Here is a 26,689-nt window from a genome sequence, read left to right on the forward strand (position 1 = left end):
AAAAATTGTGATTACGACTCCAATGACAACAGTAGAAGCTGAACAATGTTTTTCAGCCTTAAAGCGCATAAAGACATTCCTCAGGAACACATGCTAGAGGAAAGACTAAATGCTTTGGCGATGCTATCTGTAGAGAGCAAGCAAGTCCAAAAGATACCGGTCTTCAACATGAAAGTAATTGGCAAGTTTGCTACACTGAAAGACAGATGTGCTGATTTCATTTACAAAAAGTGAATGCTGCTACTTGTTTGTTGAATACAAAAAATTCTGATTTAGGTAAGAAATGCATTGTTATCTCTGTTTTTAAAAGTTTTGTAGTGTTTGTTCTATTTGGAGACTACACAGATTTGCTCACCTTTGTTCACTGGCCGGACCTGTCTCCCGCAGGGTGAACGATTCTTTGCTTGTGTTGCCTATCAAACTGGTCCCCTTGGCAAATTGCGAAAACTTTTATACCATTTATGTTCGGGGCACTTGCGTGGACCTATGTGAAGTGTGTGTACAAAGCTCAGCTCAACCAGAATCACAGTAACAGCGCGTTGCGCTGCCTCTTTTATATTCAGTATATTGTAAGACTTTCATGTGACCTTTATGACCACTCTCTCCTGGCAGATTATCACTTTGAACGTATAACCTACAGAAGAATACGCACTCCTCTTACTCTTCTCTGGGAATAGAGTGGTGAGCCATACATACCTTATCATTGTATATACTGACATTGTGTTGGACCATAGTGCTCATAATCATATCCTTCTGTTGCACAGGGGTACAACCTATGTTAACCGGCCATTTGTCTACTAGAACCAAGACTGAAAGCTGTGTAGGTTGTATATACAAGTGTGTTCATACTCTCTCTGGTATAGATAAGAATAGAGTGTAACATCTTCCTTTACAGCCTGCCAGTGCCTATTCTTCAAGAATTCACGTAGAGGTTCCCACGCTCAAGACCTGTTTTTCTTCCCCCGTCTTTCCTCGTTTTGTTTCCCTGATTTCCACTTGCATGCCAGGGGAAATGCATGCAAGGGGAAAACAGGGAAACAAAACGAGGAAAGGCGGGGGAAGAAAAACAGGTCTTGAGCGTGCCTCTAGAGTCTAATAGAGTTGGAAGGCCGTAGGGGAAGACTGTGGACTTTTCTTCAAGTTCCTGACGCTCCTGCGGAACGAGCCTGGCAACCATTACACTGCTGTGCAACTTCTTCTACTCATAGAGCTGAGATTTCCATGAAAGTCTTATAGTCTGAATTCAGCACCTGAGCATAATAGGACGGAATTTATGAAGCTCTGTGGTTATACTGAATAAGCAGCTACCGATGGTATGCCATCTATTAATGTAATAACTGCACTTTCACAATTGCTTCCTGCTTTTTTCAAATTGGCTTGAAAATGCACGATTTTTCTTCTTTTTTTTCAAAATTTTCTCGGGAGGGGGGGAGGGGGAACCCCCCCATACCCCCATTTTGGGGTTCGGGCTCGCTCGCTCGCTACGGTGCTGTATGCAAATCACTTTGCGCCCCGCCACTTTAAAATCTCACCCACCGCCCCTGTCGTTCAGATGTCCTAGGATTATGATTGTCCTTTCTCTGGGGAAAGTTTCCAACAGCAAACAGTGGTTTAAGTTCAGGGAGGAAATCCCGAGAATTTATAATCCCTAGATTAAAAAGTGTGGCGCGGAGGGTGGGGTTGAGTGGATAATCTTTGGAGTACCATTGTTTACGTTTGGGCAATAAATATGTTAAAATTTGGGCATGATGACTATCACAGACAGTCGTGGATGGGCGCAGACGGCCTGGTCCTTGCGCTGAGTGTGTCTGCTACGCTCAAGCGCTGCAGCTGGCATTAAATGGCTGGAAACAGCTTAGTGGTTCCATCCCCGCCCACTGTCATTGGCTAATTCTGGTGGGCTTGGCCGAGGAAATGCAGCCAGCATCAGGCACAGAGAAGGACAAGTGAAAGTGCCAAGTTCATAGAGGTTAAAAAGGAATCCAAGTTAAATTCCTACAAAGCATAACAAAATGTTTAAAAACATGTAAATGAAATAAAGCAGCAGCAATACCTCTAACACTTGCTCCCGTGCTGCAGTCGCCATTAAACAGCCAGAAACAGCTTAAGGGCTCCACCCCCGCTCACTGTGATTGTCTGCCCCTGGTGGGTTTGGCCGAAGAAATACTGCCAGCGTCAGGAGCCGAGGAGGACAAGTGAAAAGAGCCAAGTGCGGTGAAGTTATATAGAAAGGCAAGTCGAATTCATACAAAGCATAACAAACTGTTTAATAACATGTAAATGAAGCAAAGCAGTAGAGATACCTCTAACTTTCAAAAGGTCGGAACAATGGGCTTGAATCTGCTGTGTCTGGCAGAACTTTTGAAACTCTCAACAATCTGGCCCCCACGAAATGAAGCAACACGGGGAACAGCGTTTACAACGCAATTTTTACAACGCAGTACCTTTACGACGCAACCATTACAACGCAAGTCATTACAATGACTTGCGCTGGGGGGCGCTCTGGAATAGGGAATAGTTTTCATTTACTATCCAACACCTTCCCTACTATCCACAGGGACTGGAGTTGGAATAGTAAATTAAACTATTCACAATCCAGCGCCCCCCAAAGCAAGTCGTTGTAACGACTTGCATTGTAAAAGTTGCGTCGTAAGGGCATGCGTTGTAAAAGCATGCGTTGTAATGACGTACATCCAAGCAACACAGCTAAAACAAGACTGAAGCCAGCTGGTACACAGAAGACCTCAAAATTGCGAAGCAACACTGTAAACAACTGGAAAGGAAATAGAGAATCAGCAAAGGTAAAGTGGAAAGAGACACTTTCGAAGACGCCGAGAGGAGCTACCACTAGGGCTGGGGGGAGGTTGAGGAGTTTTACTCTGCGAAATTCTGCGAAGTGGCAGAAAAACTCCACTGTGCTCTGCAGAGTTCCGCCAGTGACGGAGCCTGGTAAGTGGTGCTGCTCACACAGATTTTTAGCAGCAGGACTTTGTCACACAGTGTAATATCTGTGGGAAAGGCGCTACATTTCATGGCAGAGGAGGCTGCTGCTTTCTCCCGCTCAAGTACACATTCTATTCAGGCCACAGCTTTCTTAACATGAATGGAAAAAATTTCACCATGAGAGGCCGTGACCTGCAGTTATAGCCCACAATAAGAAATATCTCTGGGTGTAGGTCAAGCGCGTACATTTTTCTCACGAGCGCTCGTCAACTTACTGTTGGCGAGCCACTCAAGAGAAAAACCTCCGCTCTGTGTCACTTGCAGTTTTGAGGAATTTCGGGTGGTTCGGGCAGACTCCAAGACTCCATGAACTCCAGCAGCGGAGTGGAATTTTTTGCTCACACCTATATGCCACCAGCTCATCTGAGAAACCAAGCAGAATCACTAGTAGAAAGTGTAGAGCGAAGTAAGTCTCAAGGCAAGCGAAATAGCAAGTCTTCTTTGTTTATCCTGCTCTGCAACACAGCCCTGCCTTCGTCCTCGCTAACCTTCCTCCTCCAATCATCACGGAGGAATTCTGGGGTGCTCACATTCTTCCCTGTCCTACCCACACAACGCATCTACCATCTTAAATTAAACAAACAAAAATTAAATCTACATAGGAATTATTTATTTTTTCTTTGTTGAAAACTTTTCCTGCGGCACTATATTTATTTAACTAAGTAAAACCTTTGAATTTTAATTTCCCATTAGAAGAAAATCCTTGTGCATACATGACACACCAAGGTCTTCATCTTATTTGGCCATAATACAGACCGCCCACTCAGTGCCTTCCTCTTCCTTTTGCTATCCCTTATCTCTCTTCTTTTACCACTCACAGTATCCTTACTCTCAGCATCACATCATCACCACAGGAGAGACTCTATTTCCACTTCCATAAAGAGAAACTGTGCAAAGTTTATCACTCCCACTGTCAGATTCTGAAATTGAACAAAAGGATCTGTATATTTGCAACTCTTGTTAGTCAATACTCTGGAAATCGTAACCTTCAACAGATTACCACCGTTCACTTAACACTGGACAACTCATGGTTTTAGTCAGATTATTGCTTGTAAACATCCTATGCCCACTTGATAATTGAACTAACACTGGTCAGAGACCTTTCTCTGAGCCTTTGCTTGTACAACCAATGCAAATCATACGTGGTGTAAGGTTCACAACCTCTCAAACTTTTTAAAGGGCAAAGCTCTGTTATCATAAGTGTGAGGCAATAAGCATATACCAGCTTCCACAACTACATTGTCCATGACGCACCCTACTTGATGGAAATGTATCCATCAATGATAACCCTGTTGTATCTTTCTCCATGTCAATTTTCAGAGGGACGATACACTGATGAGAAATTACTTTTCACCCCATTTCTATAAAATAATTCCTTAACCTCTTTAGAATTGTGGTTCATTGTCTGTGATTACTTTTTTGGTAATCCTTCTCTTAAGAAGACCTCATACATTATCTGTACCACTGAAAAAGCACCAACTTTGGCACCTATCTTGATCTCATACCATTCAGAAAATGTATATAGTATATTCTTATTAGTAAATAAAACCTGCTCAGGATTAATACATTTGCAACTTAGACTAGATTCATGAATGAGCACTGTTGGATTTAGCCCTTTTTAGGTCTTGCCTAAGCACCGCGCATGCGCTACTTTGGAGATGACCTTTTGACATCGGTCTGCTCCTTTTCAAGCACACTTGTGCTTTTGCTGGCATCCGCCTTGCGGGACTGAGCAGAGGCGCGTGTGGTAATTGAAAACATATGGCTCTTGCGCAGCTGCTCGCTCTTGTGGATGCCAGCAGAAGCACAAGTGCTTCGCCGGGCTTTTTTTAAAATTCCGTTTAGCGCGCATGCGCACCACGCCCCGGCTTGTTTGACAAGGTTACCAGTTGGAAGTGCCAAAGCCATATTGTTTCTTCCTACCAGTGCTTCAGTTAATAAAGATTTGAACACGCCAGAGCCATTCTCCAAATGAAATGAGCTGCAGTTCTTCAATTCACAGGTTTTTATGCAATGTTTGTTTTTGGTAGGATGCCTGTTTGCTAGTTCTGCATCAAGGCAGCCCACAAGCGCTTGGCGCGTCAACCCTGGTGGAATCAATGAGATTCAAAGGGGAACCCTGTTTTAGTAGCAACTCATGCTAGGTAGCCTTTGAATGAGTGACTTCCTAAATTCAGCCACTGGAGGTCACTGGGACCGAGGACGCATGTTTTCTTTCTTTTTTTGCAGTTTTTTATAGCGGGAAGTTGGCCCGAAGGCATTGGAAGACATTACGTGAGCACCAGTTACATTACACAAGGACACATTCACAGTGCTTTGCCCAGAATCAAAGTGTTTTGAGCCGGCGCCTAGACTCGAACCTGGTTCCCACGTTCCAAAGTCGGCTGCTCTGGCCGTTACGCCACATCATCCCTCCTATATCGGTGTGCACCTTTTTCTTCCTCAGTTTCATGGTTCGTTTGTGCAAGACATTTCTCACAGCACTGTGCACCCTTCTGGGCTGTTTAAACTTAGCTCCAAGTAACGTTTTTTGGCCTGCTCAGAGTTCGCCATCTGACCCTTACTTCTGGTAATCAGAACCCTAAGAAGATTCTATCTCCAGCAAAATTACTGCAAAAAGAGCTGTCACTGTCAAATGGCTGGTCAAGTGGAGTAGGTTATGCAGAGCTTGATGGTCAGGCTCGCAGACGTCATATTAGGAGCTCTCCTTTTGTGATAAATTTGACAATTCTAGCCGGCAGTTTTTTAGGCACAATATGGTACTTTAGTTACGCGTTTACTGACCAGTTCAAATAGGAAATGAATGTTGTGTTTTCGTGATGAAACTTTTAATTACTGAATTATCTGATACATGCCTGTCATCCCAGGGGCAGTTGGCATGTATCCAAATTGAGTACGACCTCAGGCTCTACAACCGAAACACAACACACAGCAATACTCATGTACATAAACATGAAGGCACCTGACTCAAGCAGTCACCTATAGCATTGCAAATGCTTGTCTCACTTTAACATCCGCTCACAGAATCCTCGGTATGAGGCGCTATTCCTCCATGCCAAACACTATGGTTTCAGAGTATGTTGGTTTGATAAATACCACACTCTTTTCCTGGTTCACTATGATCAGAGCTCAGCTGGTAGCTAGACACAAGCATTGGCAAAGCAATTCTTGTATGCAAGTTAGTGCACGTCAATATGTACCAACGAGCCTGTTGGCTATGCTAATTCTAGTTTTTCCGGCAGCATAGTGTTCCATAATGTTCTTCTCCCACTTACCATGTACGCAAGCTCCTACTTCCTGCATTAGTACACTCAATGTGAATCCTTGCTCCAGCTCACAAGCTCATCTACCTGCTCCCTACCCTCGCCGAGAAAAGTACCTGAGCGTACTTACTGCCCCTGTTCTCTCCTACCCTCACTGCATCACTAACCACTTATAAGATCCCAAAGGCGAAACCTATTGGCTATGCTAGTGCTTGTTGGCTAAAGTCCCTAAACTTTTTGCTTTCCCCCCAGACCTTTTTTCCGACATGGTGTTCCCAACTTAGATGCTTTGGGCACTTTTACACTGCTGATCAGTGTCAAAGCGCAAGTGCTCCCTGTTTAAAGTGTAATGACAATTGGTTGTCCATGATTGGTATGTTTGCCTTACTGTTAAAGTCCCTAGTAAAGGGTACTGTGTGTGCCAGGGCTGATAATGCACATGCTACTAGTAGGCCTGCAGCACTAATTGTGCCGCCCTCACAAGTAGCCCTAAATAGAGAACTCAGGCCTTCCATTGCAGTACCTGCGCGCAGTTTGTTAAACTGCCATAATGTCCTGACAAGTGCACCCACGGGTCAGGCCTTACCCTTACCTTTCTATGCACATCAGACACCCCTATGGTAGGTACAAGGTACCCCCCTGGGCAGAGTGCAGTGTATATAACAGGTAGGACATGCACTGAGGTGTGTACCATGTCCTAAAAGTGAAATAATCTCCATTTCGTTTTTCACTGTTAAAAGGCCATCTTACCCATAGGTCAGAATGGGGAGGCTGTGTAATAGGCTTCCAACCTAGCCTAGCTTCCCCTAGGCTTAAGATGGAGAGGTGAAGTTTAGTATGCCTGAACTCACAGTTCAATGACATCTTTTTGTGAAGGTGGTTTTTGCATTGTGTGTTTAGAAACCACTCTTTTAGAAGTGTCTGGGTTTTTGTGCTATAACATTTCTGTGTGTCTCTGCCTGGCTGTGGATTGACTGTCTGGATTTGAATATCATAGGCTCTGGTGGGAGGAGGTGAGACAGCAACAGGCTTACCAGCATCTGGAGTGTAGGGGGAGGAGTAGTAACTGGAAGTGAAGCGGCCTGGGTTGCTGCTGTAAAACAATGGCTCCATCTCCTGTTGAATGAGTTGAGGATCCAGACCCCCACTATCAAAGGAAGAAGGTGTCACTGGCAGGGAGACACTCAGAACTGGTGTTGACAGGGGTCAGTGCCCCCCCTGAACATAAATACTTCAAATACATTGAGGGGTATAACTATGAGAGCTGAAACCCCTGAACGTTGGAATGGAAATGTTCAAGACAGTAAAGGATTGAAACTACTTCGTGGTCAAGAGGAACCTCTGCCAAGGAAGAAACAGCTAAAGAGACTGAAGGAAAGGACTGACCCTTGCTGTGTGTTCTGGGGCTGTCCTGCAGTTTGCTGATTTAACAAAGGAGAGGCTAAAGGGACTTTGCTGTGTGATGTCTCCCCCTGCTTAAAAGGACTTTGATGTATGCTGTGTCCTTAAGTAACATATCCCCAAGGGCCAGAGGAGAGCTGTCTTCCTGTTATGGAAACTCAGGAACACAAAAGTTTCCAGGTGTGTCTCAGCGACGCCGTGTGCGTGTGCTTTGTGAAGCCTGAGACCTTTGAGCTGACTGTCCTGTGATCTTGGACACCCGAAACTCAAGTGAGTCTCAGCGACGCTGTGTGTGTGTGCTTCGTGCAGCCTGAAACCTTCGTGAGGATTGCCGTGTGATTGTGCACACCCGAAGCTCAAGTGAGTCTCAGCGACGCTGTGTGCGTGTGCCTTGTTGCAGCCTGTGATCTTCGTTATCGCCATCGGGCCGGCATCCCCAGAGGAGCTGTGCTGCCGGCCCAAGCCCACTGTTGCCAGAGTGGGACCTCGAACCAACCCCGTCGGGGGAGGGCCAATATTCCACTGCCCGGAATCAACCAAGTCGCATTGAAGGCCCAAATCACGAGAAGAGGCAAGAAGAGCAAGGTCGCACCCCCCAGGTAAAGTGTGTCACCGCCTGGGATGGGGTGAGGGCTCAGAGAGAGACGATCTTGGCCTTTCCCATTCTTGCAGCGCGAGCCTCTGCTCAAGCTTGTATCGCAGCCCGTACTTGCTGAGGAGTGGCAGTACTGGGGCCGGAGTGTGGAGCTGACCTTTGCTTTACACCATACCCTTATTGGGGACATATGTTGGCGGAAGCTGGGCGCGAGTCAGTATGAGTGGCAGAGAGACTGCCTAAAGCACTGTGATCGGTGCCGGAGTGCATTACGCAATGCATTATTTTTGCATTACGAACTGCCCGATTGTTGCGTTATGCATTTTTGCATAACAAACTGCCTGATTGTTGCATTGCGCATTGAATTATTTCTGCATTATGAACTGCCTGATTGTTGCAGTATGCAATGCATTATTTTTGCATAACGAACTACCTGATTGTTGCATTAAGCATTCCATTAGTTTGCATAACAAACTGCCTGATTGTTGCATTTTGCAGTGCATTATTTTGGCCTTACGAACTGCTTGATTGTTGCATAACAAACTGCATTATTTTTACATTGCGAAGTGCCTGATTCTTGCATTACAAACTGCATACCATTGCATTAGGACTGCATTTAATCATCTAGAATTGCTCATTATTACCGACAGAACCGAGAAGGGCTAGCTGGCCTTATAACCGGCCAGGAGGAATATTACAAATACTTATATGTTGGATTTTTATTGTGTGGTCTCATTGTATATATCTTTTTATATAAACATATACTTGTTTTTTTATGAAACTTGTGCTGAGTCCATTTGTGGAGTCATCATTGAGTTACTGAGAGTGTAGCTGCAAATACTTTACACATTTGCCTCAGAGATAAGCCTGGCTGCTCGTGCCAAGCTACTGAGGGGGTGAGCAAGAGCTATCTGAGAAGGCGTCCTTCCTTTCCCTGACTTAGAATCAAGGGTCCCTATTTGGCCTAAGGTACCTACCTAAGCCAAATAGAGACCCCAGTTCTAACAAGCACCAATATTTCCAAACATACAGATTCCTAAGGTTTTTCTGCTGCTGAACAGCCACAATCACTTCTTCCAGCAACCTTGCAGACATCTCCGCTCCATTGATCTCTATCACACACCCCAGACATGCACAAAAAAAAGAGCGGGGGCACGCTTTCTAGTACCTGGCACGTTAAGTCTGAAAAAACCTCCCACAACTCATAAGTGCCTCCTCCTTTTCAAGCAACTCTCCAGGGCTGGCCTCACACATCTAATAAAGAGCACCTGGGTACTTTAAAGGGTAATAAGAGTGCTATTAAAACACCAATAAAACATAACATATTTATTTAAAACCACAAGTGTCACTGTGAATAGAGAGGGCCTACAAATATCAGTGTACAGCAGAATTTGTGGGAATGGTCCATTCTTAGTCACTGGTGTGTGACTAAATGATATCCCCATAGACCCAAATACCCTGGGAGGCAACATCCTCCCAGTCCCAGTGGTAGGGCCATTGTGCCATTGCTGTAAAAAAATAATCTTTTCCACTATGAGCCATGGAGTTTTTAACAAGGGAAGTGCAGCTATTGTAGTCACTATAATAGTTTCCTATCTACCCTGCGTGGTTTGGAAAAATGGTGAAACTGGAAATTATTGTTATGAGGCTCCATAAAATGTTAATGCGGGAAGAGGTTCCAGGGCAAAGGACCCAACTACATTGGTATCTCAGCAATCCAAAGCCTTTCCCATTTCTTGGGAGGAGGTTTAGCAGTCTACCTCAATCAGGTGCCCTCAGAATTAAAAGGCCAAGAAAGTTCAAGGGATAGATTTGCCACCAAGCACAGTAAGAACAAGCATTGGCATAGCCAATAGTTCTCGCTTTTGGAACCTTATAAGTATTTAGTTATGCAGCACAATATCCTTGATGCAACAACATCAACTGTTGCATGGCTAAACACTTAATAGGTCCCAAAGGCGAGACATATTGGCTATGCCAATGCTTGTTCTGTAAGACCCTGTATTGGACCTTGAAGTTCTGTGTTTCCTAACAGCATTTCTGTTCCAGTTAGTTTTACATTACACCCTCACTCCTTTAACTCTGGTGTACACTTCTAAATGATGGGATAAGAATTCAACATTGTTGCCTTCTTGGGGTTTCTGATGGCATGGAAGCCTTGCCTTGCCTTAACATGTGTAAACCAACGACACCCTCCGAAACTTTCCATGTGAAGTTCTTGTTGGCATTACCCCTGATTTTCCTTGCATTGATTTATAAATTCTGTTTAAGGTATATAATACAGGAATTGTGGTCCCATTTCTTTTTCTCTTTGAGGCAACCATCCTTCACCACTACTTATAAACGTAAGTTCCAGTGATGGTAACCACACTATTAGAGTTTCTGTTAAAAATGCTCCAAGTTTGGGAACAAACACAGTTCTAGTCATAATCTCTCTTATTTTTAAAATGTATAATAATGTAATGATCACGTTGCTAAAGGCATTATTTACATTCATGAATAAATTGGATATTTATATTGTGTATTTCATTTTTTCCATGGTGTAGCATAATGCGTAATGCAGAATCAACCCAATGATGCACACACAGGTTCAAATCACTTCCACTGTAAACGTTCTCAATGAAAGAAAAGTTATGCATCAACCTGCATTTTACTCCAAAAAGCGGTTCCACGTTTTACCTCTGCTGTCAATCAAAATGCTCCAACCCATAAAGAACATACAGAAAATATACATTGCTGGATTCCAGGTTCTTTGCTACAGATGGCACAGAACCGATCTACTGTCTCCTAAAAGCGGTGTGGCCTGTGTTAAGCCGAACTCAGATCTGTCTGGAATTGCTTTCATTTTGGTAGAAAAATTGTTGTTTTATGGATATAACTGGTACATAAAAACCCTACAGAAACAAAGCGGCCGGGAAGACTGCCTCCTGATGACAAGCTTCATTGCATAAAACCAGCTTCCAAAGTCCCTGAAGTGCTCAAAGGACATGAAATAACAAGAATTGGTCATTTGCTTTCAATGATTGGCTGGAAAAGGGAGAAGGAATGTGTCATTCTGCTGACAGCTCCCACTGCATTGCGTGAGTTAAGTACATACATATTTTTAACTGTACTTTGACTTGATTTGCTCCACACAACCAACCCTAACAAGAACACTAGTCTCTTAGTTAATGATACATTGTTTTGGAAGAAAGCCAAATTTTCATAAACTTAACTGGACAAGATAATTACTAATGTGAACAAAGTCCTGTGCACACGAAAAATCGAGTTGTCTCCAGGTGGAAACCTCAATTGAGCACTGTTGTTGAAATGACTGGTAATAATATAGAATTTAATCATGGAATGAATGCTCAGTACATCCAAGTAGCAAGTTGTAAACAAAAAGTAAATGAAGCCGACACGTGTTTCGTCACAGCGTGTAGCGGCTGTGACTCATCAGGGCTTGGGGAAGGAGAGACGGTAGGGTTGTTAGAAACTGCATATCAACAATGTACATTGAAATGCAAAATGCGACGATGTGTGTTAGTGGGTTTAAAAGTGGAGACCATAAATGAAGATAGAAAACCGGGAACAGTAACAAGTGTAGAGCACCTAAATAAAGTGACACATGTGAGAATTGCGTGGGAACAACCAACCCAGGTACACGTGGAAAACAATTAAATTCAAAATAAAATTAAATAAACAGGAGGCCATGTGAGGCTGAATGAAAAATGGGGAACCAGAAAATAACAGAGGACACTGATAGTGAACTAGCCACAAGCTCTACATGGCGAGAGCAATGGCATGTAGACATAGGCTGCGTCTAAAAGAAGACAAAAATATGCGTATATGCAGAGGGGATAAATTACAAGTAGTAACCCACTGGTAGTGTAAGAGACTAAATGAAGAAAACGGTATAGTACAGTATCGATTTGGGTCCTGGGTCCTTATTTATGAAGGCCTTGCACCGCCGGTGCGTCACTTTTTCCCATGTTAAAAGTGACGCACCGGCGGCGCAAGGCCTTCATAAATAAGGCCCCTGGTACTTAGTAGTAGAATGTATCTAAGAGAAGACAAAATTGAAATAAGTGAAAATGGAGCCGGTGGTACCTCCGTTTGTATCTAAAAGAAGACAAAAGTAAACACATGGTAGGTGACGGAATGCACTTGTGTAATTGTCTAAGAATCGGCCGGGGCGAGTACAAGTTCATGAAACGAAAATTAAAAAATGAAGTACACCCGGTCCTTACGGTCACAGCATAGCTAACTGTATGCTGACCACATGGAAGTATAAAACAACATGCTAGCCGATGAACGAATAACAAAATTAAGTAAAAACAACTAAATGGCAGCTCTTGTGGGTGAAAGAAATAAAGTACATCCGGATCAGAATCAGACAGGTAGTGTCACAACGTGGCAAAGCTCTATAATGATGAGATCGAGGTCAGGTGTGGATGGTGTCACAGGCGTGCTAAAAAATTAAACCCCCTAGGGGGGGGGATACAGAAAACAGCCTAACGACCTGAAAACCAATCCGCAGACATGAAGCCACCAAGAGGGCAGGGAGGGAAGGGAAACTATACTGTGGCGAGGAAGACAAAGACTCGGTGTAATGAAGATTACCGATAAGTAACCGGGGCATTACCTCCTCGTCCGTCTTCCTCGCCACAGTAGTAACACGTGAGCCGATACCAAAGCCCAGCAGCTTCATGCAAGGAAAAACAGCTCACAATAGGAAGGCAGCAAAACCATATGTTTATTAAACAAGAGGCAGATAAACAAAAGAAATCCCCTCAAGGAACACCAGCAGTCAGCACAGAAGAGGCAAAGGAAACAGAGCCCCCACCCCCAACCTGAAGGCGGTAATGGGACATGAAGGTATGAGGGGATGACCAAGTGGCAGCCCTACAAACATCCTCCATGGAGACCCCTTTAAACGCCGCCCAAGAGACAGCCACAGACCTGGTGGAACGGCCCTGAACAGGAAGGGAAGGAACCTCGGAAACAGAACCATATGCCAACAAAACAATCTCCTTAAACCAATGACTGACCGTGGAAAAGGAAGGCTTCAAGCCCTGACGGGAGAAACCAAAATTGATAAATAAATTGTCCACCTTACAGAAGGAAGATGTGCGGGACAAATATACCAACAAGGCACGCCGAACATCCAACAGATGCAAAAGACACTCCTCAGCCGAGGAGGGATCAGGGCACAGAACAGGAAGGACCACCTCCGCAGACCGATGAAAGAAGGAATTAACCTTCGGCACAAAAGTAGGATGAGTTTGCAAGACCACCCGATCCAACAAAATAAAAAGCATTTACAGTGCAATAGGTCTTGCAGCATTAAAGTTTGAGTTATTGGCATTGTGTATGACAATGCGTTGCATAAATTTTTTAGCAAACTTTGAATTGGTGAGCAGTGAGAGTGTGTGCAAGAGTATGCTGTTGCTCACAGCAGTTATTATTCACAAAGCTCTGATGATGCACCTCAGACACGGGCTCACAGCTGTTATTATTCAAACAGCTCTGATGATGTACCTGAGCACAGGGCTGACGCAGGTATTATTCACACAGCTCTGATGATGCACCTCAGCACTGGGCTGACGCAGTTATTATTCACACAGCTCTAATGATGCACCTCAGCACGGGGCTGTCGGCAGTTATTATTCACACAGCTCTGATGATGCACCTCAGGCACGGGGCACACAGCTGTTATTATTCACATAGCTCTTATGATGCATCTCAGGCACGGGGCTGACGCAGTTATTATTCACACAGCTCTGATGATGCACCTCAGCACGGGGCTCACAGCTGTTATCATTCACACAGCTCTGATGATGCACCTCATGCACGGGGCTGACACAGTTATTATTCACACAGCTCTGATGATGCACCTCAGGCACGGGGCTCACAGCTGTTATTATTCACACAGCTCTGATGATGCACCTCACGAATGGGCTCACAGCTGTTATTATTCACACAGCTCTGATGATGCACCTCACGCACTGGGCTGACGCAGTTATTATTCACACAGCTCTGATGATGCACCTCAGGCACGGGCTCACAGCTGTTATTATTCACACAGCTCTGATGATGCACCTCACGCACGGGGCTGACGCAGTTATTATTCACACAGCTCTGATGATGCACCTCAGGCACGGGCTCACAGCTGTTATTGTTCACACAGCTCTGATGATGCACCTCAGGCACGGGCTCACAACTGTTATTATTCACACAGCTCTGATTATGCACCTCACGGACGGGGCTGACGCAGTTATTATTCACACAGCTCTGATGATGCACCTCAGGCACGGGCTTACAGCTGTTATTATTCACACAGCTCTGATGATGCACCTCAGACACGGGCTCACAGCTGTTATTATTCAAACAGCTCTGATGATGTACCTGAGCACAGGGCTGACGCAGGTATTATTCACACAGCTCTGATTATGCACCTCACGGACGGGGCTGACGCAGTTATTATTCACACAGCTCTGATGATGCACCTCAGGCACGGGCTTACAGCTGTTATTATTCACACAGCTCTGATTATGCACCTCACGCACATGAGCCTCTGTTCTCTGCTGATGTGTGCAAGGTGTATGCACGGAAGTGAGTGGGGTGAAGGCAGTGTCTTCACATGTTCACATCTAGTAGGAATGACTGGGACCCACCTCCACACTAACCTGTCTACGGATATATATCTGTCATTGATGCTAGCAGGAAAAAATACGAGAGGGCAATATGACAAGGTGCCAATCCATCCCTCACATTCCCGCACCTCACAACCACCGACCTCAAGCATGGTACAGGAGGTTATGTTGGTACAAGTCTCTGTTACTACCTCTTTGCAGAGATATACTGCAGGAACACTCTATGGAAATATGTCCAATAAGGGAAGAGAAGGCTGACTGGAGCAGAGTCTCTGCATGGAGTTTCACATCTCTGTTCGAATTAACTGTCCCAGGAGGCTAGCTGGTATAGGTCTGTGTGCATAGGTGTTAGCCAGGTAGCAAAAAAAGGAAAAGACCACCTGGGCATAAATCTATTGATCATTTAGCAAGGGTCTCCAGGTACAGGCAGGCTCTACAGCAGGATGCCTCTGTAGGAAGTGCAATGGTCATACTGCAGACTCTTCCACCACCCCAGGGGGTACACTGACGGGTTCATCTTGGCACTAACCAGTGTACTCATCTATCTGTGTTAGGAGTACCAGGATTGGAAAGTGAAGTTCGAAGGTCTACGTAGGAAGCAGTCCACCTTTGGGTGTGGGGTTGCAAGGGGGCTTACCTTTGTGCGAGTAACGATGTGTGTCGCCAGCTTCACTACAGCGAAGTTACCCATGCCGATGGTCCGCTTCAGCTCATAGTATCCGATCCTAGCTCGACCTAGCCCACGGGGTGGGTGTGCGGGGGGAGCTGCCTTATCTGTCAGTGCGGGGGGGGGTCAGGTGAAGGGGGTTTCGCGACAGTCACTAGAGCTGCGGCCGCGGCAGCTCGAACACCGGGGGTCAGCCAGCGCGCTTGTGCAGGCACCGGGGGCGGAGCTAGGAGCGCGGGGACCGGGGGCATGGCCCACGGGAATGACGTCAACACAGACGCTCGGAAAGCCCGAGCAGCAGAGCGGCTCAACTAATAATCTGCGCATGCTCATATGCACGTAGAGAGCCCAAGGAACATATTTCAGTCAGGCGCAACGTCATCACCACTCGGAGGCTGCAGAAGTCTGGAGTGGCGGTAAGTGGGCCTTAGTTGTAGGTGGGGTAGCAGGGGGGGATCTCGGTGCCCTCGTGTGTGTGTGTGTGCGCACGTGTCGTATGTGTGCGGCGGCGGCGGGGGGTATCTATGTATGTGTGCGTGCGTGTATGTGCGCTCATGTGTGTGTCTCTGTGTGTGCACATGCGTGTGTGAAAGCAGGGGGAGGTGTGGCTGTATGTGTGTTCGAGCTTCCAGGGAGACAGGAGATGGCCAAAGCCTGTGCGTTCTCGCTTTTGGAAGATGCGCGTGGCCATCTCTTGTCTCCTGGAAAGCTGAGTCGCTCACAATAGGTCTCTGGCGCGACAGCGCTTCGCACTGTAAACGCCACTAGACCTAACCTAAAACGGAGCAGACCGTAAGAAAGCCCCCAACTCTCCAATACGCCTGGCAGAGGCAATAGCCACAAGAAAGATGACCTTAAGTGTCAAAAACTTCAAGTCAACCGACTCCAAAGGCTCGAAAGGAGCCGATTGCAAGGAACGCAACACCAAAGGAAGGTCCCAAGGAGGAGGACACAGGATAGGAAGGAGACGCTGGAAAGACAGAGACTTAAAAAGCCTCGCCACCAAAGGAGCCACCGAAACCAGAGGAAGGACATGAAAGGCCCGAATGGCGGCCCACTGCGCACGAAGTGTAGAAATGGCCAAACCCAACTCAAAACCATAATTCAGAAAATCAAGAATACGAGCCGGGTCCAATGAAGCCACCAACAGATCGCAATGAACACACCAGGAAGCAAAGTTATCCCAATGCTTAGCATGGGATTTCAGCGTAGAAGGCCGCCGGGACTGTTGAATAACACCAGCCACAGCCACAGCCACAGCCAACGAACAACCTCCACAGATCAGCGAATCCCTCTCAAGAGCCATGCCTGCAGAGCCAGGGATCGGAACACAGGCAGAGGAAGTAGAGGGCCCAACAGAGGATAAGGCACAAATGGCAAGTCCCACCCCGGTGTCACAGCTAATTCCAACAACAGAGGATACCAAGGGCGATGACACCACCCCGGAACAATCAGAAGGACAAAGGACCCCTCCATCTTGATCTTCTGCAAGACCCCCGGAATCAGGGGAACAGGAGGAAAAGCATACAAGAGGCCTCTCGGCCAAAGGAATAACAGATCATCCACTCTCCAAGCATCCCAGCAAGGCATAATTGTGCAAAAGCAGCGGACCTTGGCATTGGACTGGGAAGCAAAGAGGTCTAGAATCGGAGACCCAAACATCCACCTCAACCTCCCGAACATCAAGGGCGTCAGGCACAAAGACCCCATGGAAGGAAACACACAGCTCAGACAGTCCGCCACCGAGTTCTCCCGACCAGGCAGGTAAATTGCAAACAGGGATGCCAGGTGCAACTCCACCCAAGAACAAATCCGACGGCTGAGGTAACTGAGGGACAGAACCCTGCAATCCCCCTGATGGTTGACATAAGACATCACCACTTGATTGTCCGTCCAGACCTGCACATGGTGACCCAGAAGAAGATCCAAGAAGGCCAACAGACCCAACAGAACCGCCTTTAGCTCTTTGTAGTTGGAAGAACATGACATCACTGAGTGAGACCAAACCCCTTGGGTCGTCAAATCCCCCAGAGTAGCACCCCAACCCAGCAGGCTGGCATCGGTAGTGAGAATCCGAGTTGGAATAACCAGAAACGGGCAACCCCGAGACAGATGAACCTCGTCCAATCACCAACCCAGGACTACCCGAACCTCGGAGGACACAGGGATCAAAACATCCATATCTAGGGAACAGGGGTCCTAATGCAACAAAATGTGAAACAACACCGGATACATGTGAAGGCTAGCCCACGGTACCGTCAACAAAGATGCCGACATCAGACCCTGAACTCTCAACCACAGGCTCACAGGATGAGAGGGCCCCAACAACAGGGAACGAACAGCAGACATCAGGGACAGAATCCGAGCAGGGGGCAGGAACACCATCCCCAACTGAATCTTGAAAAGAGCCCCAATGTAAGTCAATTCCTGTGCAGGAACCAGGGAGGACTTCGGAACATTCACCAGGAATCCGTGATGCTCCAGGACATGGCACACCCTCCGGACATAGAATATATGATATCTCTGTGCACAAGGGTGTTCACGATTTCTTAGACTGTTTCGCTTTGGCGCTGTTCTTGTCGCACTGTGTCGAGCAGTGCCTTCGATAAATGACGGATGTAGTGGTTTGTAGATCACTAAGGAATGCGCGTATTCAACTTGAAACAAAGGAGTTTCTTCTCTAAATTTGAACTTTTTCAAAAGGTCACACAAAGTCAACAGACTACATGTGATCTTTTGAAAAAGTTAAACTTCTGAGAGTCGGGGTAAGCATCCCTCAAGTATATCGAGGATAGAAAATCCCCTGAGACACCAGAGGAAGGATCACCTGGAGCGAAACCATTTTGAACTTTTGATGAGGAACGAAAGTATTCACCCACTTCAAATCCATCACAGGCCTGAGATCACCTGTGAGCAACTCACCGAACACATGACCTGTAAAAGAGGCCGGAGGTTGCTAAGCAACCAACTTAAACCTTCCACTGCACGCCCACACAACAGCAATAAAAGCTGAGGAAGTCCTGCGCGCACTCCGTAATGTCCCGGACCTGCACCATCTAAAGAGCAACAGCATGATGAATAGAAACGTGCCTCCTGTAGCCTCTCAGCAACAGAATCAACTACAAGGTAAACTCGCGTTACCGGCATAACAAATGCACCCGACCGCGCCACGTCCGCTAAGCAGGACGCGCGGTCGGCAAAGGGCGCACACATAAAAAGTTCCCGCTAAGCAGGAACCTCAGGCGCGACCCCACAAAATGAGTCTAAAGCCACTCTGCACCAAAAAAAATTCCTTCAATTACGCTAGGGCAGGACACGGAGTGCTCAGGCAAAAGAGGGGGGGGGGCATTAAAACAATTAAAATACACAGTTGGAACACACAACAACACTAACTTCCCCCCTTCCATATACCGAAGGACATATGGGGCTGCTCCAGCAAGACCCCACCCCCCACTCACCTGTACACCAGGCAGACAGCACTCGGAGTAGTGCAGAAACCAAAAAACAGGTTGTTAGGCTGTTTTCTGTATCCCTTTTTGGGATAAGCTGTAGCCACTGGGGGCCATCTTGGAGGAGGGAGAGGGAGACTAGAATGCTAAAAAGTTTGCTTGGAGTTTCTGTGGGAGCCGGAGGCTCACGTGTTACTACTGTGGCGAGGATGACGGACGAGGAGGTAATGAAGTATTTCTAAGTCTGCGGGAATCAGTGCGCGCGCTCTGCTCGTTGAGCCAGAGATCAAAAGATTAGAAAGCGACGCAGACGTTCCTGTAGAAAAAAATCACAGGATTTCCGTATGTTTGCTAATGTGCTTTCGAAAGGTATTGGCTTTATCTTTTTTTACACCGCTTGATCTTGCAGGTCAGTTTACTTCATCACTGGAGCTGCGTATTCAACTTTATCCAGAGGTGATTAGCCACTTCCTTGGCAGGACGGAGTTAAAGGGGCCCAGCCAGGCTCCTTCTTTCAGTGGCATAATTCCTGGACTAGAAGCGCAATTAAAAAAGCATTGGCCGCGCTGGGTGTAGGCAGATGGTTCATGTAAGAGTTCTGGGAGGGAGAGTAAGGGACTAAACAGGGACCCCGGGAGTTGTTGCAATTCTTTCCTCCTCATGAAACGAACAGATGGTGGGAAGCAAATCCAAGTGATTTTCAGTGGTACATGTGCGCCCACCACCGCAATCACCAACAAGCCTGTGAGTTGTGTGCACGCGCAAAGGATACATACAATGTATGTAGTAGGTTGAGTTCTGCATCGCTCCACGCCTAACTCCTCCATTCATCGCTATCCTGACTTCTTAGATGCCTACTTGAGCAATTTAACCAGCTTGAGGACTGTGGGTGTGTTAGCGGTCATATGAGGGAGGTGCAGCACTGGCGGTACGATTGTTGCTGTGCCCTTTCTCCTATGTGTTGTAGTGGTAGTACTATAAAATGGTGGACAATGCTGCTTAATAAAGAGACAGCTGAGGATGAGACCTGTGGCTGGCAATAGTGGGAGGCATCAGTAACATGTATGAGGGCTGTTTGCAGCGATCCAGGAGTTGGCACAGCACTGGTGGCCACATTGTTATTGTGCCTTTTCTCCGGTGTGTAACGGCAGCCGCATCACAAGATGGCAGACGGAGCGACTCAATACGGTGGCAACCGTAGAACAAGCCTATGGCCGGTAAAGAAGCAGAGCGAAACTGGAGGCAAAAGAAAATATATTCTGCAACAGTGTATTGAAGGCAAACAAGAATTACATTTGAAGATAAGCAAACATATACAGGGTTGCCGAGAACCTTTCTCCTGCGTGTTGTAGTGGCTGCTCCACAAACTGGCAGGCTAAGATTCGTGCTAGTCTGGAGATTAGTGGCAGCTGCGGATGAGGCCTGAGACCGGTTTAAAACGAGGATTGGCCGTGCAACAAGCAAGACGTGCGGCCACGACTGGGAGTTGTGTGAGCGCACTCGCAAGCAAAAAGAACATTTAAAAAAACACACAAGTGGTGCGTGTGCGCGCCTGGGAGAGCGAGAGGAAAGCAAGATGGCGCCTCTGCTTGTGCCTGTGTGCATACCTGCACGCTCCATGCCACCGAAATAGCTGTTGTTGGACTTTTAAAGGCCCACTCAGTAAATGTCTCGCCAGAGAGGTGCATGCACTAGCACAGGCGATACCTAAAAATCAGCCCAAGTTGAGGACAACATTTTTTTTATAACGTATTTTATTGATTTTAAGTTGCCAGTAGTACATACAATAATTCCAACCATACTGTTGATCTATTCCAGATAGGCGTATAAGTTACATTGCGCTCCAGATATATCAGATTGGCCTGTAAGATTATGACATAAGGCATTAATATATATGCAGGTACACAATTTTACTAGGAGACAAAAAAACTGTCAGAACCAAAAGGATCAAGCAGTCCATCCCCTCGCTATCTCCCTCCCTCAACTAGCTTGGGCGGTCTGGTAGGTGTATAGTGTACATGCTAGGAGAAGGCGCGAGCCCCAGTGAATGGCAGTCAGGTGGGTAGAATAGTTGTTCCCTATGCTCTTTTAGTGTAGGAGGTATATGCCCCAAACTGCTCCAGCAGGTGAGCCCACTCCTTTGAGATAGGCTTCTCAAGAAGCACTCTGCATTCCTCTTGCCTCAGGGCCTCACCTTCTGCTGTGTCCCAACATATACCTTCCTCTCCCCATGCTCCCTCTCTTTGTGCCTTGTAGGATTTCCAACGTTGGGTTAGCATACTTTTAGCTAATAACAGGGAGAGGTCGGTAAAGCAGCGTAGTACTTTAGCTGTTCGGGGAAGTGGAGACAAGCCCAGGATACAGGATTCAATTGATAACCAGGAGGTTATCTCAGATAAATGTGACCAGCATACCGTAACTTCACCCCAAAAATCAGCCCACAAAGGGGAATATTTGGGGCATAGGCGGTGGGCTTGTTGGTGTACTTTAGGGCCACTTTTCAGTAGTGTATAGCGGTCTTAAGCAGTAATGGGTCTGCCTGTCGTATCGTGGAGTCTGGGCAGAGTAGAGCTTGAAGCGTCCCTAGACGCAGTTGTGTGGGTGTGTAACCGATCTCAAACAAATTGTGACCTGCTAGCCAGTACACCAACCACTGAAGCTATCCAACTATACAATGCTCTATAAAGTCAGGTGTCCCCATACCACCCCTAGTTGCTGGTAGAGAGGCTTGTCCGACTGCAACCTTCGCCCCAGATCAGGTCTATCAATAGAGTCCAAGAAATTCAATACCCAATCAGGGATCACTATTGCAAAAATTGACAAATTTATATAACAATCTCGGCAGCATCACCATTTTGGCCACTGCCAATTGATCCACCTTTGTGTGCAAACTAGATTCCCTTCCAGTGCATCCTGTGTGTCTCTATATATCTGAATGCCTACGTATCTGAAATTGATCGGTTCCACCGAGTTGCACCCAACCAAACTGTAGGTTGGGCAATGTGTATGAGTAGTAAAACAAATGCACAGGATTTGGAGGCATTAAGCATTAATCCTGAGAGGGTGCAGAATCGTGTTAGCAGGGAGGCCAGTGTATGCATGTCGAGGCTAAGATCCCTGAGATATAAGAGCATGTCATCAGCGCACAAGGTCATCGAGTGAGTAACCGAGCCCACCGGTATTCCAAAAGTTTTCATAGCGTGATGAAGCTGCTGGGCGGGGGGCTCTATTGCCAATACAAAGAAAAACGGCGATAGGGGGCACCCTTGGCAAGTCCTTCGAAATATCCAATATGCATGGGAGATGTTTGGCCAGTTATAGCTCTGGCCGTGGGCATAGTGTAATGCAACTCTACCCAGCAGCAATATTCAGGAGGGAACCTTTACCGTTTCAATGCTGCGAGCATGTAATCCCAGCCCAGGGTGTTGAATGTTTGCTGAATGTCTAATAGCAGGCAGCCAGCATATAGGAATTGGTTGCGGGCTGAGTCAATAAAGCTGAAGAGGCAGCAAGTGTTCAAAGAAGTGTTGCAACGTGGTATAAAGCCACTTTTGTCCTAATGTATCAGCTCGGGAGCAAGGCAGTACGCTCATGTACTTTTCTCGGGGAGGGTAGGGAACAGGAAGATGAGCTTGTGAGCTGGAGCACGGATTCACATTGAGTGTACTGATGCAGTAAGTAGGGGCTTGCGTACATGGTAAGTGAGAGAGGAACATTATGGAACACTGTGCTGCCTGACAAACTAGAACTAGCAAAGCCAACAGGCTCGTTGGTACATATTGACGTGCACTAACTTGCATGCAAGAATTGCTTTGGTACAATCCATATCGGTTTTACTAGTTGGGTAGACAAAAAAAGGTAGCCGTGCGCTAGGACACATTTGTGGCAATCAGCAATAAGAGTTATTGCAGGCAAAGCTGTCAGATGTGTTGCTTTGCTTTTGTCCTAGAATGGCTTGGCTCTGGGCGCAGTTAGTGTAGTTAATGATTACCTTTTGGCTCTTTCAGCCTTTTTACATTCACTGGACCAACCACCCTTATTCAAATTACCCATTGTGATACTATTTCTAAAATGTTTGACCCAACACTCTTTGTAAAGCCACAGTGGAACTTAAATCTAGTCTTTACCTTTCTGATGTGTACCTTGTTCAAACCATTTTTATTTGCATCTGCTCACCTTCAAAACAGTCTTCCTAGTGGCAATTACATCTGCATGCCAGTTGAGTTACCTTCAGGCTGTCTTGGTTCAGCCCTCTTATACCACCTTTTTCTCGGGCCAAAGTGGTGCTAAGACCTTGTGTAGCGTTCTTTCCAAAGGTGCTACTGTTTAACGCCTAACAAGCCATCACACTTCAAAACTTCCTTGCAGCGCCCCGTTCCTCAGAAGAAGAAGAGAGACTCAATCATTTGGACCCCAAGAGAGGGCTTAACTTATACACTGATTGCACCAAGGAACATCAGATGGAGAATCAACTCTTCGTGGGGTTATGTGAGACAAAGACAGGCAAGTTAACACAGAAACAGACTGTCACTTGATCTATCATTCTCTGCATCAAGGAATGCTACACATTGGCTAGGAACCTGCCTCCAGAAGGTTTGCAAGTTCACTCCAAAAAGGCCTCTCTTGGGTATATGTGTTACAGCAAACAAATTATGGACGGAATTCTGACAATGCAAACATTCTCCCCCAGTCAAGAGATCTGGGTTAAATCCATTGTTCTTCTGCTCACCATGTCACCCCAGTTTAGACCCAGCCATATGCAAATCAGTCTTGACCCTGTGCCTCATGGGAACATTCCAGACCGAACTGTCGAGCCAGGTCCTCCCTGGACCCAAACAAGCATCCTGGGACCGGTTTCAGGGTATGTCACCCTTCTTCAGCCAGGCTAGCTCGAATCCAGTGGCACAGTGAGCAAGGGACCCACGTCTGGGCATACCCATCCCACCTGGGTATATGTCAGGCAACTACGTGGGCTGTGGTACACATGTTGACTAGGCACTACTTCCTCAACAGTCAAGTGTGTCAAGATGAGCATTTGGCCTACTTGGTCCAACTATTCTTATTAGTTTGATGCCATTAAACAGACACATCACCTACTGCTTTGGTATCTATAACGAAAGTGACTTACCTTCAGTAACAGTCTTTCTGCTGCTCAATATCTAACAGTAGATGCCTCACTGTCCTCCTACTTCTCGAAATGTGGTATGGTTACCCAATTTTGTACTCTGCAAACAGTTTTTTCTGTTGGTCAGCTAGCTGTATATCTGAGGTCATAGACGGATTATGAAAGAAATTGCCAGGAGTGCCCATCGGAGACACTTATATATGGAGTTGTGCTACACCACCTGCGAGTGCACAGGACCTTTCCTTTGAAATTTCTGGATTCAGACTAGCCGGGAGGCAAAAACTATCTTTCTGCTTGCAGAATTGTCATAATCTGGTGAGTCTGCATAACTGTTGTAATGTAGAGTTCTGGCCAAATTCAGCTAATTACTGTATGGCAGTATTTTTTATCCTGCGAGGCTCCAGAAATGCAAGCTGGTGAGCAAGATTTGGTGACCCCTGCACAATTTTCAGTTACTAGGAGGGCTTCTGGCGAGATATTTTAACGCGGGTCGTCATGGTCAGAGGCCCATCCTTGAGTAGATTTTCTACTAGAGCAGCTATGAAATGAACTCAAATTGACGTGCGCTCTTGTGCACCATATAGTGATGTTTGCACTGACCTTTCGGCACGGACGCCCTACTGGCAGTAAATCGCAACTCCAGCAATGCGTCCTTTCACATTGGGAAAGCCCCATGTGAAAGGGCTTGCGTCAGTCTTACGCCTGCTGTGAGGCAGGCGCAAGATTTTGACGCAACAGCGTCCTAAAAGTGACGCAGTGAAATCTCATAGATTTCACTGCGTCACTATTACGAGGCTTTTTGCGGGAGAACAACCCCTATTCATACATTATACCTGACGCAGGTATAATGTGGCGCAGGGTTTTAAAAAGTGACGCATCTACCTAGATGCGTCACTTTTTAAATATGGCGCAACGAGGCGCATTTTTTACACTGCTGGTGCGTCACAAAAAGTGACGCACCGGCGGCGCAAAACTGACGCAAGGCCTTCATAAATAAGGCCCCGTGTGTGATACAGAAGAAGAGATGTGGCTTAAAACTATGGTTCTGGAAGGAAAGAAGGGTATTCTCAAAGGTGCAGAAAAGGCTATGCAGCCTGATGGGGATCACATCAGTTAAACTAGGCGTTGATACTCCTATGAGAAGTTGATTTTTTTGAAGATTTTTCAGGTCCTTGTCAAAACAAAGGAGGGAAGAGTCTTACAAAACCAGACATGAATAGAGGTCATAATCTGAGTACATGAGGAAAAGGCCAGTAATTATATATGACCCTTCACACATTTTCTGGTCTCAATTTTAATAAATTCACCTAAGAGATAGATCTTGCTTGTCAGATGAGGTGAGGGTCTGTCTGACAGTACAACCTTGAAGGTGAGAGAGTCATCTTTAAAGGTAAATTCAATGAGTACAGGGAACTAGTAGACTTTCCTTGGATGGAGGGGATGCTATCAAAAATCTTTGGTAAACTGATCAGGTGGATAGCAGCATAGATGACACGAAAAAAAAAGGAAGTAAACAAACATGCCTCTGCCTAAAAATGGCAACCTTATCCTTGCAATAGCATTTTTAAATAAAAACGACCACTACATTTAACTTTAATAGAACAGTATGCGTGCTACCTAGAAGGATGGTGTACTTGGAGCAGGTATAGAAACCCTTGTACGTTTTTTTAATGCACTTCGCAGATAAATATGGTGCCAAGAAATACTACCATAAATGTTGATTACTGTAACCTAAAAACATTAAATAAACATGCGGTAATGGACAAAATAAAGTTTTGGTCCACCAGCCTTACCACTGAATTGCACCACTTTTTAGGTGGGATGTGGAAAATGCTGCCACAATGCAAGAGAGGAGGCAATTGAAGCGGGTTGCCCCATTGCCCCATGCTGTATTCTGTTGTAGGCAGACACAAAATGCAAATGACAGCTGGACAAACCACTAGATGAACACGTCTGACCCACAGTCCTCCCAAGTCTGCATTTTTCTTTTATGATTTTTATTTATTCCATGAGGCCAGCAAAACTCGGACACAACATCTCGAACGCCTCAGTCACACTTAGTGGAGCCCTGGAACTATGACAGCAAGGTAAAGGGGAGAACATATAGGGTCCGTATTTAAAGAGTACTATAAAATGGACAGATGGAAAGTGCTTGACACTACATATTTGGTTCCTGACATGTATTGCAACTGAATTGAAACCTGTGTGTCATAAATTATGGCAAAGCCTCAAACTCTACAGAACTACATTATGCTATAACTGCTTACCTTGGTAACTTTCAATGTTCTTTAAAAGAAATTCACATTCCTCTGTAATTTTGTCCTCAATGGTTCTCTTGCCCATCCCAAAATCACGTAAGGTAGTCAGAGTAAAGCGCCTCATCACCTTCCAGTTTTCTCCATGAGAAAAAATAAGACCTGCAACATAGAATAACATGTGTAACAGGCTGCTTTTATACTTTCCAATCGACAGACAATAGTAATAGTGAATACCATCACTGCCACAAAAGGATACATTTTAGTAAATCACAAAACAGAATTTGGTTTCTTCC

General features: G+C 45.9%; 1 protein-coding gene across 1 annotated transcript in view; it reads right to left on the reverse strand.

The window, feature by feature from the left end:
* LOC147706984 (cytochrome P450 2K1-like) overlaps positions 1–26,689 on the reverse strand; it is a 233,287-nt gene that overhangs the window by 155,095 nt on the left and 51,503 nt on the right. The window contains exon 3 of the mRNA XM_086926216.1: positions 26,406–26,555. Coding sequence (XP_086782342.1) covers positions 26,406–26,555 — 150 coding nt within the window. The remainder of the gene's footprint in view (positions 1–26,405; positions 26,556–26,689) is intronic.

Source organism: Lissotriton vulgaris, chromosome 6 (genome assembly GCF_964263255.1).
Source record: "Lissotriton vulgaris chromosome 6, aLisVul1.2, whole genome shotgun sequence".
Lineage (NCBI taxonomy): Eukaryota > Metazoa > Chordata > Amphibia > Caudata > Salamandridae > Lissotriton > Lissotriton vulgaris.